Genomic DNA, 16,924 nt, shown 5'->3' on the forward strand with positions numbered 1-16,924 from the left:
AATGACAGCAGCTAATTCCAGTGTACAGGATTCTTTCAGAGATGGCAGCCTGGAGAGATTTACTCATTTTAAAAAAGATGAGTTTGAAAGTGACTGGGAGAAACTGGCCGAACGCAAGTTTGGTCGTGTCTATAAAGTGAAGGTTAAGGTCTGGCGGGAAACTTGTGCTCTAAAGACAACGACCAATGATTACAGGTACAAGTATGCAAGAGAGTAGAAGATTGATATGTGTGCATATAATGTGCGTGTGTATGATTTTATGTTTTATGGCACAGGAACATGACACATATGTCTAAAATTGGAAGACTGAAGTTCAGTTATTTAATCTCCATTTATGGAATAAGCAAAGATCCTCCTGGTTTAGTGATGGAATATATGAGAAAGGGATCCTTGGACAACCTCCTCAGCAGTCATTTCTTAATGTGGCCTAAGAAGTTCCAAATGATCCATGAGATGACGATGGGCATGAATTTTCTGCACAGCATGAAACCACCCATTCTTCATTTGAACTTGAAACCAGCCAACATTCTTCTTGATGATCATCTGCACGTGAAGGTGAGACAGACACTATTGAAAATGTTTCTGAATTTATTTCCGGTGAAGAGAGACTTTCTAAAGACTTCACAAGAAAGAGAGCTTGTGGTTTTGGAAATATACTTTTGTTACTTTCTACATTTATGCATTGTTATGTTGAAATATACAACCTTTCAGATTTATTTTATCTATAAAGGTTTCAGATTTTGGCCTCATTAAATGGGAGGAGTTTTCTGGTAAGACAGAGTTTATTGAACACCTGACAACTCGAGAGAACATAAACTATGTGCCTCCAGAGACCTTTACCCAGAATCCTGAACCACCTGGAACAAAGTATGATGTTTACGGGTGAGAGTTCATAACTTATAGAAATTTGCAGTATGTGCATAAATTGACATTTTGACAGTGAGTTATGATATGCCATGAGTTAAACATCTAAACATTCTAACTTTGCAGTATTTCTATTATCATGTGGGAAATTCTAACTCAGCAGCGTGCATATCAAGGTATATATTGTTCCTAATTGTGGCACTTTCCACAGAGTTTTACACAAGGTTTTGCATTCACCATTCAACCAAAGTTTTTTTTTTGTAAGTTAAATGTAAAGTTAAGTGTAAATACATTTTATTATATATATATATATATATATATATATATATATATATATATATATATATATATATATATATATATAATTATATATATATATATATACACACATAAGTATTATGTATTTAATTTAGATTTTTTTTACATTTAGAAAAAGAAAATGAGTTTGTAGCAAGTTCTTTTTCCTCTCTGTTTGTTTACAAGTGCATTATTTAGCATTTGCATAGTACAAAAATAAGACTCCAAGCAATTTGTTCTGTTCTCCTTGTCACAGGTCTGAATATGACAGAAATATTAATCAGAGTGTCATCTGGCAAAAGGCCTGGTATAGAGAAGATCGCTGAAGACAAGCCCCCTGAGTGCGAGGATATGATTGGTGTCATGCAGCAATGTTGGGACCAAAACTGCAGCCGGAGACCGGCTTTCTCTGGTAACAAAACTCATTTTTGTTCTTGTTTCTGTTTAATGAAGACTATAATAGTGCTTGATTCTATACAGACAAAATGGATTCCAAAAGTCCCAGCAGACGTTTTACTCAGTTGTCTTACTCTTCTGAAATAACAATGAGCACAGAACCAACATTGTTGCATCTTTTATCAGCGTCCCAGTTCCTTTGTGACTCTTTCTTCCTCAGGTCACCTTCAGTAAAAGTTCTAATTAAATTATTTGATTTAGTGACTGCGATAATGAATTTTAATATTCACTGTTTGTGTTCGAGCATTAAAGTAGTTTAATAAGCTTCTGCTAATTCTGTTGCAGTGTCGTATTTTATAATGAGACGAATACAATTAATCTTGTACATCAGATTACTAAAAATGCAGAGTGATTAACAAAGTTATATCCCCTGCACTATGATTTTATCTCATACACCGTCCAATTAAGTTGCTCCTCTATGAAAGCGGCTAAAAGGCTGTCAATCATTGGCTGACCGTTTGCACATTTTCCAAATGATCACTCTTGTTTAAGAAGGCCTGAAAAAGAGCTAGAGCAAAACTGCTCCCCAAAGTGACATTCAGCTGCATCATCTCCATTTCTCTGCAGAGACCGTTCAGTTGACTGAAGTCCTTAGTGAAGTCCTAAAAATCCCAGACACGAATGCAAGAGGTGAGATAAGAAAGCGCCTAACTGAACAGGTATGGAACGTAAGTGACTCTTCCAGTGCATGTTTAGACCACAGTACACCGTCAACACATAAAGTGTTAGTTTGAGTAATACTGCTTCTGTGAACACTTTCCACTATTTTCTCCTCTAACATTGGAATGAAACCTAAAGAAAATCTAAACTATTTATACCAAACTGTGGTAATTCTGTTTCTCTTATGTCATAAACACTTGAAATTTTACTAGCCCAGTTTAGATAAATAAACCAAGGAAAGATAGATTGCAACTCTGCTTGGTCCAGTATTTGTACATGTTAGTTGGACTACAATTGGTGGTAATATTGAACGCTTGCTTGATGATGTGTAACATGTTTTTAAACATGAAGATTAGCTTGACTAACAAGACTGTAGCTGAAGAACTGCTTTCTGTAAACTTTTAGTGAGTTTTAATGAAGACTACAATATCAGCAGTTCAGTCTGACTGAAGATGTTATGCAGTTGACCATTCACAAAAAGGTTGACTGACAGGCGATCTGACCAATCATAACGCCAAATCTGCCAACTTGCCTGACAAACAAATAAGACAGGAGAGGAATTACCTGCGGTGGACTTAAACTTGAAAAATGTTGTGTATTGCGTCTTTCCGCCGTTTAAATAAATTCTGATGTTTATTCATGTTTGTTTTGTGCTTTGAGTAAATATGAAAATACAATTTGTTGAACTAAGGCAATACAGTGATGCCACAGCACATTAAAAAGCCACAGAATGGTATTTATCGATTGAATTTCCTTAAAAAAGACAAAATTTTAAAGTTTCATACCCAAAGTAACCTGCTCTGCCTTATCTGTCAGCATGTTGTTAGTCATTCTTCTTTGCTACACAATGTATTTCTACTGTGTGAGAACATAGTGTGCAGTGTTAGAACAGCATGGCTTGTCAGACATAGCAACAGTAACTAAGGAGGGCAGGTTTTTGCGAATGGTCAATTGCAACTCGACTCTACAGTTGGCTTCAGGGTGCATTTGTACATCCCTGCTTTCAACTAAAAAGGCAGAACTTTTTACATGTTTTGTCCTTTTATTTATGAAAAAACAATATTTTTGGGGCCTAAAAATGCAAACCTTTGAAAACATTTTGCAGTGCAAGTTTTTGAAAACAATGCTCGTATCGTCTCTGTGTAAACGCAAGTTTGTGAAAACCATGACAGTGAACAAAAAAAGCACACAAACTTTTTAAAATCCATGACACCTTCATATTTTTACTACTTTCAGCACATTGTTATTATTTACTAAACAGAAATAACATTCAATTTTGGTTTCTCTCTATCAGCCAAAGAAAATAGCTGACTCCTCAGGCAAGTATTTTGTTCAAGTCCTCACATTCAACCTCTTTTTTTCATCCTCTGTACACTGTCCATGCTCTTACTCCGTATAAACTGTCCTACACCCAATTTTTCCCCTACAGATGATTCTAGCGTTCAGTCTCTGCTTGTAAAGAAAGACTTTGAGAGCTTTAAGAAAGTTCTTCGAAAAGAGCACATGACTATGGTCTTTCGAGACAACAACTCTCTCCTCCATCACACCGTGGCAAGCGGGGACACAGAAAGCGTGCAGATGGTCCTGAATCTAGGTGCCATGGTGAATTGCCAGAGTGTAAAAGGCTACACGCCACTCATCGTCGCAGTTCTGCACAAGTTTTACGAGATCTGCAGCTTGTTGACAGACTGTGGGGCTGACGTCAATCTCGGCGATGGCGACCAGTGGACTGCTTTGCATTTTGCCGTGCAGGCTGGCGACGACAGAGCCGTGCGCCTTTTATTAGACAATAAGGCGCGAGTCGATGCCAAGGAGAAGGATGGGTGGACGCCGTTGCATCTCGCTGCTCAAAACGGCCACGAGCACATTGTGAGAATCCTGCTCCGGCGTCTGGATGCTGTAGATGAGCAAGAGCGCCAGTCTGGCCGTACCCCGCTTCACATGGCTTGCATTTATGGCCATGTGAACATCGTCAACCTCTTGCTCAAAAACGGAGCTGACGTTAACAAACCAGATGACCTTCAATCCACTTCCCTACACTTGGTGGCAGACGAGGGCCATTTCAGGGTGGCCCGTTTGCTGGTTAATAATGGGGCTAATGTGAAAGCAGTCGATAAGCAAAGCTACAGTCCTCTGCATTTTGCCGCTCTAAAGGGTTACACAGGGATCTGCAGACTCCTGTTGAGTAAAGGAGCCGACCCCAATATCAGAACCTATCAGAATTGGACAGCCATGCATCTTGCAGCCCTAAAAGGCCATCCAGAGACCGTCCTCATGTTGGAGGAGCACCACGGCTCAGTCAACATTCAAGGGAAAGATGGTTGGACTCCTCTGCACCTTGCTTGCCATCATGGACAGGAGGAGGTGGTTACGGTGCTGCTAACAGCAGGTGCTGACCCCAGCCTGGCCGAGGAGAATGGCTGGACACCCCTCCACCTAGCCTGTAACAGTAGCTGCTTCCCCAGCGTTCTGCAGCTGATATCTCACCAAGCCAATGTGAACGCCCAGAATAACAGCCAGTCCACGCCGCTGCATTTAGCCGTCCAGCTCAGCAACATCCCAATCATCAAAGCCCTGCTGATGAATAATGCACAACGGGACATGCAGGACTCGAAAGGATGTACCGCCTTAACCTTGGCTCAACGGTGCAACAATACAGAAGCCTTGGAGCTACTGAAAAGCTAGCACACCGGTGGAGATCCTGGCAGAGAGCGAGCCGTGTTTGGTGACAGATAACTCCACCATTAGAGGGAGTGCAGCATTGATTTCCGCTATCGATTTCCTTCCTCCGGCAAAGCCTGTTCTTATAAACAGTCTTGCTGTTGTTTGTGTTTTAAATTCCTAGAATTTAACGCCTTTGTTTGGGTTTGGTTAAGAGCTCAGGTGTGTTCGCGGAATGGAAGTGTTATGAATGAAGGATTTTAAGACTAGCAGGATGTTGTGGAAGTCAACATAAAATTGAAATTGAGTCAGTTTTGTTATCTTGAATAATTCATCAGAGCATGTTATTCCTAAGAAGACAATTGTTTGTTTTTGTAAAATTTATTCAAAAAATAATAACTTCACTGAAATTCCTTGCTATATCTGTTTAGTCACTTACATTGCACAGGCGGTTAAATAATGTGCATTGTATAATGTAAGGTATAATTTACATACAAATTCAAATCTAATTAAAGTCTTAATTTATTCATCCTCATGTTGTTCCAAAATTGCGTGACTTTTTTTTAATCTGTGGAACATTAGAGATGATATTATGAAGAATGCTGGTAACCAAAATGTTTTGGTGAGAAAAAATATATTCTTTTATGATCCACAAAAGAAAGAATATCAATGTAACAACATTAGGGTGTATAAATGATTGCTTTCTTTTTTTGAGTAAACTGTTCCTTTTAATAATTACAGCAATAACAATTATTTACCATATTCACATTCAGTCGGACTGGTGTATAACAATCTAATCTATCCTCACGTTTTAATTCTTGCTGAATATCTCATTTAATTTGAAAACACATCATATTAGAGGAGTATAACTTATTGATGGTAATTCATGTTGACAAAATTGCCTATTCCACAGTTTTGATACATAATCATGTCTTTAACATGATTCAATAGATTCATACTTGCATGAATTCCACTACTGTCAGACATGCCCATTGTCATGGTGAAAAAATTATAACCATTTATTGCATTCAGGTGGTATGTTACGTTCACAAACAAAAGCCAAAAAACCTGTTTCACAACATGCTTATCGCTTCCCAGCAGGCTTCCGCTCACGTTCAACAGCCTTGTCCTAAACACAAAGGGCAAAAAAAACTAAAAAAAACATAAAATGAATGCAACAACCTTCATTCTGTAATTATACGATAACTGAAGTGGTAGTATAGTAGACATCACTGCATTATTCATACTTAACAGGTGTAAACGTGTGACTGAAAAGCACCAGTTTTGTATTTCACAAACATGACATCATAAGATAAAGCTTGAATTACAATGTTTATTTCACTTGCTCTCTTGGGACACAGAGAAAGTTGTAATGAGGATTCTGAGCTTCTGAAACAAACATCGGAATATCAATTACTTTTTAGCTAGGTTCTGGCTTGCTTTTTTTTCCTCAAGTGAATATGTTAATAAAACGCCTTGTGAAGGAATCTGAACACATGCAACCCATTATCACAGACTGCGCGGCAGCCTCTCCACTGTAATGTACATGACACTTTAAATGTCTCATTAAAGCCTGCATAATAACAAAAGCGTCTACGGCACGAATTGATGCAATCCTCATTCACATTCAGTAATTTGAAATCAAACAATCCTTTATGTAATAGCATGTTTCTCTGATATTTCCTCACGCAGAGGAACCTTACATGAGATTAGTTCAGAAAATGCGCGGATAAGATCATTTCCTGTCATATGTCTAATTCCGAGCAAGGAAAAGAACGAGTCTGTTCAGTGTGTGCTTGTGTGTTTATGTTTACGCAGTAAAAACATCAAAAATCCTCGATATAATGTATTTAAATAGCTGTTAGTGTTTGGATGCTGAGTGGAAGTTGTGAAGGAACATTATTTTCCAAGCTTCAAAACATTCATAATACCAAAGCTGAAAATTTTCCCCATGGACTATTGTTAATGCACCAAAGAGCATCGTATATGTGGATTAGGTTTTAAATCTCCACAGAAAATTTGATAAAAATGAATTTATACACATGACTGCACATCCAAAGAAATTTGCTGAAAAATACAGCACCATCTCCAAGAGGAGATTGCTAGTGAAGTATGACCAATTATTGCTCTGTCAGACTTTCATTTCATTACTTTTGGGTCCTTTAGGCAAGCACATAGATAGCTCTACTAATGAGTGCTTATTAAGTTTTACCCAGCATGCACTGAACCCTCTTCCAGAGAATGACACCATGATTTTACTGTCAACACATTAGCTGTTGCTATAATAGACCATTAAAATGATTTTGTTTACATAATTGCCATAGTGAGAAGCCACCAATGCTGTCACAAAGAATGCCATTTTCCATCCCATTAATTATGTTTGCTTTTAGGTCATCTATACTACTGCTAAGAGCTGGCAAAAATTGCATTTAGATATTACATATTTCAAAATATGCAGTCCTTTTTCTGGCAATCTGACCAAATATACTGACGACTCGTCCTGCCTTACGCTATCAGGTAAAAAAAAAAAGTATGCGAAAGTAACTCTTCAGTCTTCATGAAAGTTTTTTTTAGATTATTTATTTAATAGGCATGAACTAAATATGTCAAACTCATACAACAGTTAAAACGCTAAGCTTACTCCAGACTTGTTGAAAGGAATCATCTGACAGGGTAATATAGGCATGAAATTAGTACCGTATTTATTATTTTATGAACACATCGTTAAATTCAGTGCCAAAGGAAAATAGATCTACTCGTTTCATATTTTATTAAAGAATCTTTTTGTTGCCAAGAATCTTTTAGATGCAGCCCGGAACGTTTTGATAGAAGTCCCATAAGTAATATTTTGTTTTTACCTAAGCCAACCTCATCCAAAAAAAACTTTGAATCACCCTTTAGGAGCGTATTGGCCACCAAAGGTGCTGATGCAGGATTCAGTCCCAAATGTTGTGGTCATTCGAAATAATGATTTACAGATTTTTTGTCATATTGACTGAAACTGCAAGACTAAAGCAAGAATTACTGGATATGATTCAAGATTCCTTAGAGATGTTTAAACAGTCTAATTTAATGCTGCTGTTGTTAATATATCATTGAGATATGACAGAATGAGGTTAATGTGGATTTTTTTTTTTTGGACAAAACCATGGTAGTATTCTGCCCAATGATATTTATCTTTTTTAGGCTTCTTGATAGCATTGTTTCTGCCTCATCTGGCACACGATGGCATGCTCTTGCTCTAGATTTTCAGTGTGTTATTGTGACATGATGCCTCATCAAACTGAACCTTGATATGACTCCAGTAGGCCTTCATCGCTCAGTCTCTTTTCATTTTGGCTGAAGGTCACAAAATTGTCACTTCCTGATGTATAAAATAGCAATTGGCTTTCAGTCATCGGGGGTCACATGCTACACAAAGTAGAAATTAGACATTTCATTCACTTTACTCTACTAACTCTAAACTGGTTTACTTATGTCTGGGTATGTGGGGGAAAAAAATACTTTGATGGCTGAATTCCTCAAAATCTATAAACTGCCCATGAACAGCTCATATTTGCCAGAATCAAATCACTGCTTTTGACATTTATCGCATCCAGAGGGCTGGCTTACTGTCAGAAGTGTCATGCCCATCCAAATCTGCCCGATGTTTATTTTGAACTTCTAACAAATGTCAAAAAAGAAATGTTTTTATAAAAACGCTGTGTCATAAATCGCCATGTTCTCAGTTCACATTTTGTCCTTGGCCTATACTCATTCTGCTTGAAAAATTATTCTTCTGTGGAACAAAATATAGAGTTATCACTTTATTTCAGACACAATAGCAGTGCTTTGATCACTGGCTTTAAGATGTCATTTTTTATCATAATGAAAACTATGTATTTATAATGTAGTGCATTTAATTAGTTTTTCTTTTTTAGCAAACTAACAAGCAGATTTTGTCACGTGATTGTCATCTTTTCACAGTCGACGGCTGTCACGGTTGTGTGGTAAGCACGAGAGCACACAACGAGATTAAATGAAAATAAAAGGGTTTAATTCCAAAATGGTAAAATAAAGGTACAAAAAGGCAGGCAGGTAGAACAGGCAGGCAGGCTAAACACAGGTGTAGACATCGGGTAAAGACATAGGGTATAGACCTTGACGCTCGGACAAACAGAACTCAAAACACAGGACTTAAATACACAGGGTAATTGACGAGACTGACGAGACACGGCTGCAGACAATCATACAATTAACACAGAGGGAAGGCAGGGCACAGGGAGCACATGGCACAAGATGAAAACAATAACAAAGTCCGGGGAACGTGACATTACCCCCCCCTCCCGGAAGGTGCGTCCTCGCACCTAAAGGGTAACAAATGAAAACAAACAAAACCAAAATGACTAGGATTTGGGGATACCGGGTCTTGGGAGGAGGTTCTGGTGGAGGACGGATCCCCAGGAGGGGGCAGGCAGAAGGCAGAAGGGTCCAAGGAGGTGTAGATGGAGGGAGGAGCCAGGAAGGAGACAGGAGGAGTCCGGAGCAGGAGGAGATCCAGAGCCCAGCTATGGTGGTCCACGGTGGAGCCGACGGAGGGAGGAGCCATGGAGGAGGAGCAGCCATCGACTCCATGGGGCCGACCGACGGCGGCGGAGCAGGTGGTGGAGGAGACTGAGGCGGAGACGGAGAGCCGAAGAGCCAGGGTGACGTCGAGGCGCTGGAGGTCCAAGGCGACGCCGCAGGCTTTGGCGACTGACACGGAGACGGGGGCGGGAAAGACGACGCGCGGAGCCTGACAGAGCGGTGGGATGGAGGGACGAGGCGAAGCCGGAGGAGAGGAATCCCGAGGCGACGGATGGTCGACGACAGACCAAGGCGGAGCCGGAGGGACGATGGAGCCTGGTGGAGCTGGTGGACTGACGGACCACGGTGTAGAGGAGGGAGCTAGGAGCCCAGGGGGAGCCGACGGGTCCTACGAGCCGAGGAGGAGTCTGGGTCTCGGAGGCAGGACGGCGAGGCGAGGATCCTTCACCCTCGACGGCGATGGAGACCGGCAGACCCGTGGCGAGCTCCTGATGGAGAGCTGAGGATGAGCGCAGGGGCTGCTGGGATCCATCGTCGTTGTGTGACAAGGTGGGAGGGTGGGAAAACTTGAGGCGGCACTGGAGGAGCGACGGGCGCGGGCACTGGAACGGGACGGAGCGCACGTGGCGCGGGCACTGGAACGGGACGGAGCGCACGGGCGCGGGCACAGGAACGGGACGGAGCGCACGGGCGCGGGCACAGGAACGGGACGGAGCACACGGGCGCGGGCACTGGAACGGGACGAGGCGCACGCGGGCGCGGGCACTGAACGGGACGGAGCGCACGCGGGCGCGGGCACAGGAACGGGACGGAGCGCACGTGGCGCGGGCACAGGAACGGGACGGAGCGCACGTGGCGCGGGCACAGGAACGGGACGGAGCGCACGTGGCGCGGGCACTGGAACGGGACGGCTGGGCGGAACCAGCGGGCTAACGGGACGGCTGGGCGGAACCAGCGGCTAACGGGACGGCTGGGCGGAACCAGCGGGCTAACGGGACGGCTGGGCGGAACCAGCGGGCTAACGGGTAGCTGAACGGGAACAGGAACTCAGGATACAGGGGAGGTGCCCAGTCTAAGTCCAAGTCCACATCATCCAGCTCCCTTTGCAGATCCAGCAGCCCCAGGTGGATGATCAGCTCATCCTCAGCAGATGTGTAGTAGGCGGAGCTCCACTCCGCGCTCTCATCGCAGTCGGCTGTCTCCACCGCGGGGAGCTCCGTTGCTGGCTCGCGCACCTGGTCTGACGATACGGCTCGGGTCCTGTTGCGCTCCACGGCTCTGTCGCTCTCTGGCGATGGGTCCGTGGTCGCGCCGACTCCGCCCCGTGTCAGCGGTGGGCTCAGGCTGGGGCTCGACCTTGCGGTGAAGGGATGGGCTAGGCTCTGGATCTGGAGTGGGGCTGGTGTCGTTGTCCTCAGGCGCAACCATCATTGACGATTTGCACGACACCAGCACCCACTCGACGTACGCGGCGAGGCTCTCTCGAGGACCGCTCCCGGACAGCTGCGCTTGGCTGGAGGTGTGAAGTCCGCGGAAATAGAGTTCGAGCAGAGAGCAGTCCGGGTAGCGGGAGTCGTTGGCCAGTTCGAGGAATAGTTCTGTATAGTCCTCGAGAGAGCAATCCCCCTGCTCCAGCAGGCGGATGAGGAAGTTTGGGTCTTTGAACTGGGCAAACATGACAAACAAAAAACCAAAAATAAGGGGGAAAATACGCCGCTATTTACTTTTTTGTGGTCCGAGCGTTCTGTCACGGTTGTGTGGTAAGCACGAGAGCACACAACGAGATTAAATGAAAATAAAAGGGTTTAATTCCAAAATGGTAAAATAAAGGTACAAAAAGGCAGGCAGGTAGAACAGGCAGGCAGGCTAAACACAGGTGTAGACATCGGGTAAAGACATAGGGTATAGACCTTGACGCTCGGACAAACAGAACTCAAAACACAGGACTTAAATACACAGGGTAATTGACGAGACTGACGAGACACGGCTGCAGACAATCATACAATTAACACAGAGGGAAGGCAGGGCACAGGGAGCACATGGCACAAGATGAAAACAATAACAAAGTCCGGGGAACGTGACATTACCCCCCCCTCCCGGAAGGTGCGTCCTCGCACCTAAAGGGTAACAAATGAAAACAAACAAAACCAAAATGACTAGGATTTGGGGATACCGGGTCTTGGGAGGAGGTTCTGGTGGAGGACGGATCCCCAGGAGGGGGCAGGCAGAAGGCAGAAGGGTCCAAGGAGGTGTAGATGGAGGGAGGAGCCAGGAAGGAGACAGGAGGAGTCCGGAGCAGGAGGAGATCCAGAGCCCAGCTATGGTGGTCCACGGTGGAGCCGACGGAGGGAGGAGCCATGGAGGAGGAGCAGCCATCGACTCCATGGGGCCGACCGACGGCGGCGGAGCAGGTGGTGGAGGAGACTGAGGCGGAGACGGAGAGCCGAAGAGCCAGGGTGACGTCGAGGCGCTGGAGGTCCAAGGCGACGCCGCAGGCTTTGGCGACTGACACGGAGACGGGGGACGGGAAGGACGCGGCGGAGCCTGACAGAGCCGGTGGGATGGAGGGACGAGGCGAAGCCGGAGGAGAGGAATCCCGAGGCGACGGATGGTCGACGACAGACCAAGGCGGAGCCGGAGGGACGATGGAGCCTGGTGGAGCTGGTGGACTGACGGACCACGGTGTAGAGGAGGGAGCTAGGAGCCCAGGGGGAGCCGACGGGTCTACGAGCCGAGGAGGAGTCTGGGTCTCGGAGGCAGGACGGCGAGGCGAGGGATCCTTCACCCTCGACGGCGATGGAGACCGGCAGACCCGTGGCGAGCTCCTGATGGAGAGCTGAGGATGAGCGCAGGGGCTGCTGGGATCCATCGTCGTTGTGTGACAAGGGTGGGAGGGTGGGAAAACTTGAGGCGGCACTGGAGGAGCGCACGGGCGCGGGCACTGAACGGGACGGAGGCGCACGCGGCGCGCGGGCACTGGAACGGGACGGAGCGCACGGGGCGCGGGCACAGGAACGGGACGGAGCGCACGGGGCGCGGGCACAGGAACGGGACGGAGCGCACGGGGCGCGGGCACTGAACGGGACGGAGCGCACGTGGCGCGGGCACTGAACGGGACGGAGGCGCACGTGCGCGCGGGCACAGGAACGGGACGAGGCGCGTGGCGCGCGCGGGCACAGGAACGGGACGGAGCGCACGTGGCGCGGGCACAGGAACGGGACGGAGCGCACGTGGCGCGGGCACTGGAACGGGACGGCTGGGCGGAACCAGCGGGCTAACGGGACGGCTGGGCGGAACCAGCGGGCTAACGGGACGGCTGGGCGGAACCAGCGGGCTAACGGGACGGCTGGGCGGAACCAGCGGGCTAACGGGGTAGCTGAACGGGAACAGGAACTCAGGATACAGGGGAGGTGCCCAGTCTAAGTCCAAGTCCACATCATCCAGCTCCCTTTGCAGATCCAGCAGCCCCAGGTGGATGATCAGCTCATCCTCAGCAGATGTGTAGTAGGCGGAGCTCCACTCCGCGCTCTCATCGCAGTCGGCTGTCTCCACCGCGGGGAGCTCCGTTGCTGGCTCGCGCACCTGGTCTGACGTATACGGCTCGGGTCCTGTTGCGCTCCACGGCTCTGTCGCTCTCTGGCGATGGGTCCGTGGTCGCGCTCGACTCCGCCCCCGTGTCAGCGGTGGGCTCAGGCTGGGGCTCGACCTTGCGGTGAAGGGATGGGCTAGGCTCTGGATCTGGAGTGGGGCTGGTGTCGTTGTCCTCAGGCGCAACCATCATTGACGATTTGCACGACACCAGCACCCACTGGACGACTGTGGCGAGGCTCTCTCGAGGACCGCTCCCGGACAGCTGCGCTTGGCTGGAGGTGTGAAGTCCGCGGAAATAGAGTTCGAGCAGAGAGCAGTCCGGTAGCGGAGTCGTTGGCCAGTTCGAGGAATAGTTCTGTATAGTCCTCGAGAGAGCAATCCCCCTGCTCCAGCAGGCGGATGAGGAAGTTTGGGTCTTTGAACTGGGCAAACATGACAAACAAAAAACCAAAAATAAGGGGGAAAATACGCGCTATTTACTTTTTTGTGGTCCGAGCGTTCTGTCACGGTTGTGTGGTAAGCACGAGAGCACACAACGAGATTAAATGAAAATAAAAGGGTTTAATTCCAAAATGGTAAAATAAAGGTACAAAAAGGCAGGCAGGTAGAACAGGCAGGCAGGCTAAACACAGGTGTAGACATCGGGTAAAGACATAGGGTATAGACCTTGACGCTCGGACAAACAGAACTCAAAACACAGGACTTAAATACACAGGGTAATTGACGAGACTGACGAGACACGGCTGCAGACAATCATACAATTAACACAGAGGGAAGGCAGGGCACAGGGAGCACATGGCACAAGATGAAAACAATAACAAAGTCCGGGGAACGTGACAACGGCACGATTACATGAGAGACAGCCCAGATCTCAAGTTGTACTATTTCTATCAATAATAATCTCAGGTGTTCATTCATGTTTATTTCAGGTTGTAAATAGTATTGAGTCCTTAGTCAGTTACAGCGATCTTTCAGTTCAAATTAAAAAGCGTGTTTGAATTTGATTATGAAATCACTAACATTTAAAACCGTATTTAATTCGACAAAAAAATCAAGTTCAGTGTTTAAATGGATTTCTCCACATGACATAAGACCTAAACTCTACAGAGCCCTGCATGAAACCCAGGAAATAATAGTAAGCTAAATCGTGTGCTCCACTTACAGTTTCCCTCCCTCGAATTATAAATTGTGCGAATGATTTGCAAATCGAGGGAAAGAATTAGAAAATCAAGTGTACAATTTAGCAAATCGAGTAAAAAAACACATATCATGCACATATCATTTTGCATATCATGTGCTACTTCATAAAAATCATCACACCTTTGTGTGCGTCAAATGTGTTCTGTTCATAAATGTAATTTTTATCTATTTTTTATATTTTCATACCTTATAAACTTGGTATCAGCATTATTTTAAAAAAACAACAACTGAAGAGGGTTAAATTAGGTTAGATGACATGGAATTACAGTATTTTTTTTCCTAATGGAAACATTTAACAAATGGTTATTATAATATCAACATTTGTGAGATTCACAATGAAGTAAACAACCGTTTCCCTTAGTAACCCATTGACTGATTGTATCCTACTTTCCTGTAAACTGCTCGAGCGAAACGTCTGCTTTGAAAATGGATGTATAAATGGCAGATCTAGTCGATCAAAATTCCCTTCGAATCAAAACACTGCTTTGATTTGATTCGAAGGGCTGGGAGGGCCACAGTTCGATGTTATTTCCTCAAATGATTACATAATTGCGCAGACAAATGACTTCTATTTGCAATTCCTGACAGCATTGCCCTGTTAAATGGATCGGCGGCGTGTGGTTTGACTGGGTGGGGTGTGTGGAGGACGGTCCAGCGGGCAGCAGGAGCGCTCTTATTAACACATCAGAAAAACAAACACAGCACCTGCCTGTGGCTCAGCTGGCCCAGCTTAATTCTCTTTAGTTGGACTCGTAGGAGGGGGGTAAACGTGCCAAGCAAGTGATTATATCTTCAGCGCCGTGGGAGCCCTCACACCCTCCCTTTCTCCCTCTCTCTCTCTCACTCTCTCTCTTTTTCTATTTACTTGCATGCACAACTCATTCTCAGCCCAACATCCCTAGCCCGGAGATTTAAATCCCAAAGTCTTTAAGGTCCCAGAAATTTAAGGTGACGGGATACTGCGAGACAAAAACTGTAAAACGAATGAGTTTTTAAAGTCAAATAGCATCGAATGGTTTGTAAGCGTTACCCTTCCTCCCTCGTTACGTTCTCTCACCTGACTTAATATCCCACCCACGTGACCCCTTTCAGGTTCGGTTAAGTGGCGACAGCAATCAAGGGCTGTTGAACACCGTGTCTGACGATGAAACCTGCCGTCGCATTTGTACTTCTGTTGACTCGTAGGAAAAATAACCCTGATTGCTGGGTATCAAAGGAGCAATTCAGTTAATTAGAAACTGTCCAAATTCATGACGTTTCTTGAGCGCAGTGTAATACTTTGCATTCAGGAGTTTTTAGTGCTAATTACCAGGCTGCTCTCCGTTGTTAGCGGCCGTGCTAACAAGTTATTTTTAACAGGTAATTTAGTCGGCTAATGAAGCTTTAAGAATTTCGAGTTCTCAATCTGTTTCTATTGAAAAGCCAAGTGCAAAGTTTACTTTGCTCAAGTTTCTCTCGTTTTTTCCGAGCAAATTCATTATTCACATGCAGCACTTTCGCATACACCCATATCTGTGATGCAATTCAAACAAGTGGTGAAAAGTCTTCTTGATATTTTATCTGGAAATGTGAAATAAATGACTAGTGCTCTACACATCCCTGGTGCTGAGGGTCCGAGGGTCGAACACCACAGGTTTAATCTCTTCTTAAGGCCGTCTCTGCCTGGCCCTGAGAAATCTGACAGTGATCTGTGCTTCACAGTCAACACAGGCTGATGATTTATAATGTCACTTTATCTTAGACACTGTAATTTCATTTGTGATGCATTTATATATATATATATATATATATATATATATATATATATATATATATATATATATATATATATATATATATATAGTGCTGTCAAACAATCACATTCATAAATACAAACATGTATATAATTTATATATATATATATTTGTATTAAATACTGTATATTTATATATAATGTAAATTGTATATATATATTTAAATATACATGTATATATTCTCATATTACATGAGGAAAAGAAAAATATATATATATTTTTTTAATGCAATAAATGATTCAGTAGCACTAATACACAAACACACACACTCACTAGTATTAGTAGGTATGTATGAATTCTATGTAACTAAATAATGTTTAGCTATAAACAAATTTCGTGAGGAGCAAGCACTGATTATTAACCCGGCTGGCTTCTCGTTTCCTAATCATGCCATTATCCAACCAGAGCAAGAGAAGCCTCCTATAAATTCACACAAGCCTCTTACCTCGATGTCTTGTTCACAGCATCCCTTCAAAACTCGTGAAATAATATTCAGAACTTAAAATTGGAAAATATAAAAAATGGATAATCAGTAGTTTGCCCCTGCTGGCAGATACTGTAAATAGTTTAGTTAAAGGCTAGAGACCTTGATAGGATAGTCTAGCCAAAAATGAAAATACTATCATTATTTGTCATTTCAAATATACAGTATGACTTTCTTTTTCTTGTCTCATGTTTTTGAACCTCAGTTTGGGTGCTCCTGTACACTTGCATGATATATCATGTCATACCATATATGGATTTACAGAGATGGATTATTTTTGCAAAAATCCCTCATCTGAAAAAAAAGTTATGTTCATCTTACTGCTTGAGAAATTTTGGGGTGAACTCTCCCT

The 16,924-nt window shown here is 44.3% G+C and overlaps 1 protein-coding gene across 2 annotated transcripts; it reads left to right on the forward strand.

Annotated features, from left to right (window-relative positions):
* ankk1 (ankyrin repeat and kinase domain containing 1) lies at positions 1–5,473 on the forward strand. Of its 2 annotated transcripts, none has more exons than XM_043259795.1 (8): positions 1–195; positions 276–555; positions 731–882; positions 991–1,040; positions 1,418–1,573; positions 2,185–2,285; positions 3,572–3,596; positions 3,707–5,473. In XM_043259795.1, exons 1-8 carry the CDS (start codon positions 2–4, stop codon positions 4,960–4,962), a joined length of 2,214 nt encoding a protein of 737 aa, XP_043115730.1. In that variant the 5' UTR covers position 1; the 3' UTR covers positions 4,963–5,473. The 2 variants fall into 2 exon arrangements, with proteins under 2 accessions (XP_043115730.1, XP_043115731.1); XM_043259796.1 differs by having other exon boundaries at positions 2,185–2,276.
* The last annotated feature ends 11,451 nt before the right edge of the window (positions 5,474–16,924 follow it).

Source organism: Puntigrus tetrazona, chromosome 15, assembly GCF_018831695.1.
Source record: "Puntigrus tetrazona isolate hp1 chromosome 15, ASM1883169v1, whole genome shotgun sequence".
Lineage (NCBI taxonomy): Eukaryota > Metazoa > Chordata > Actinopteri > Cypriniformes > Cyprinidae > Puntigrus > Puntigrus tetrazona.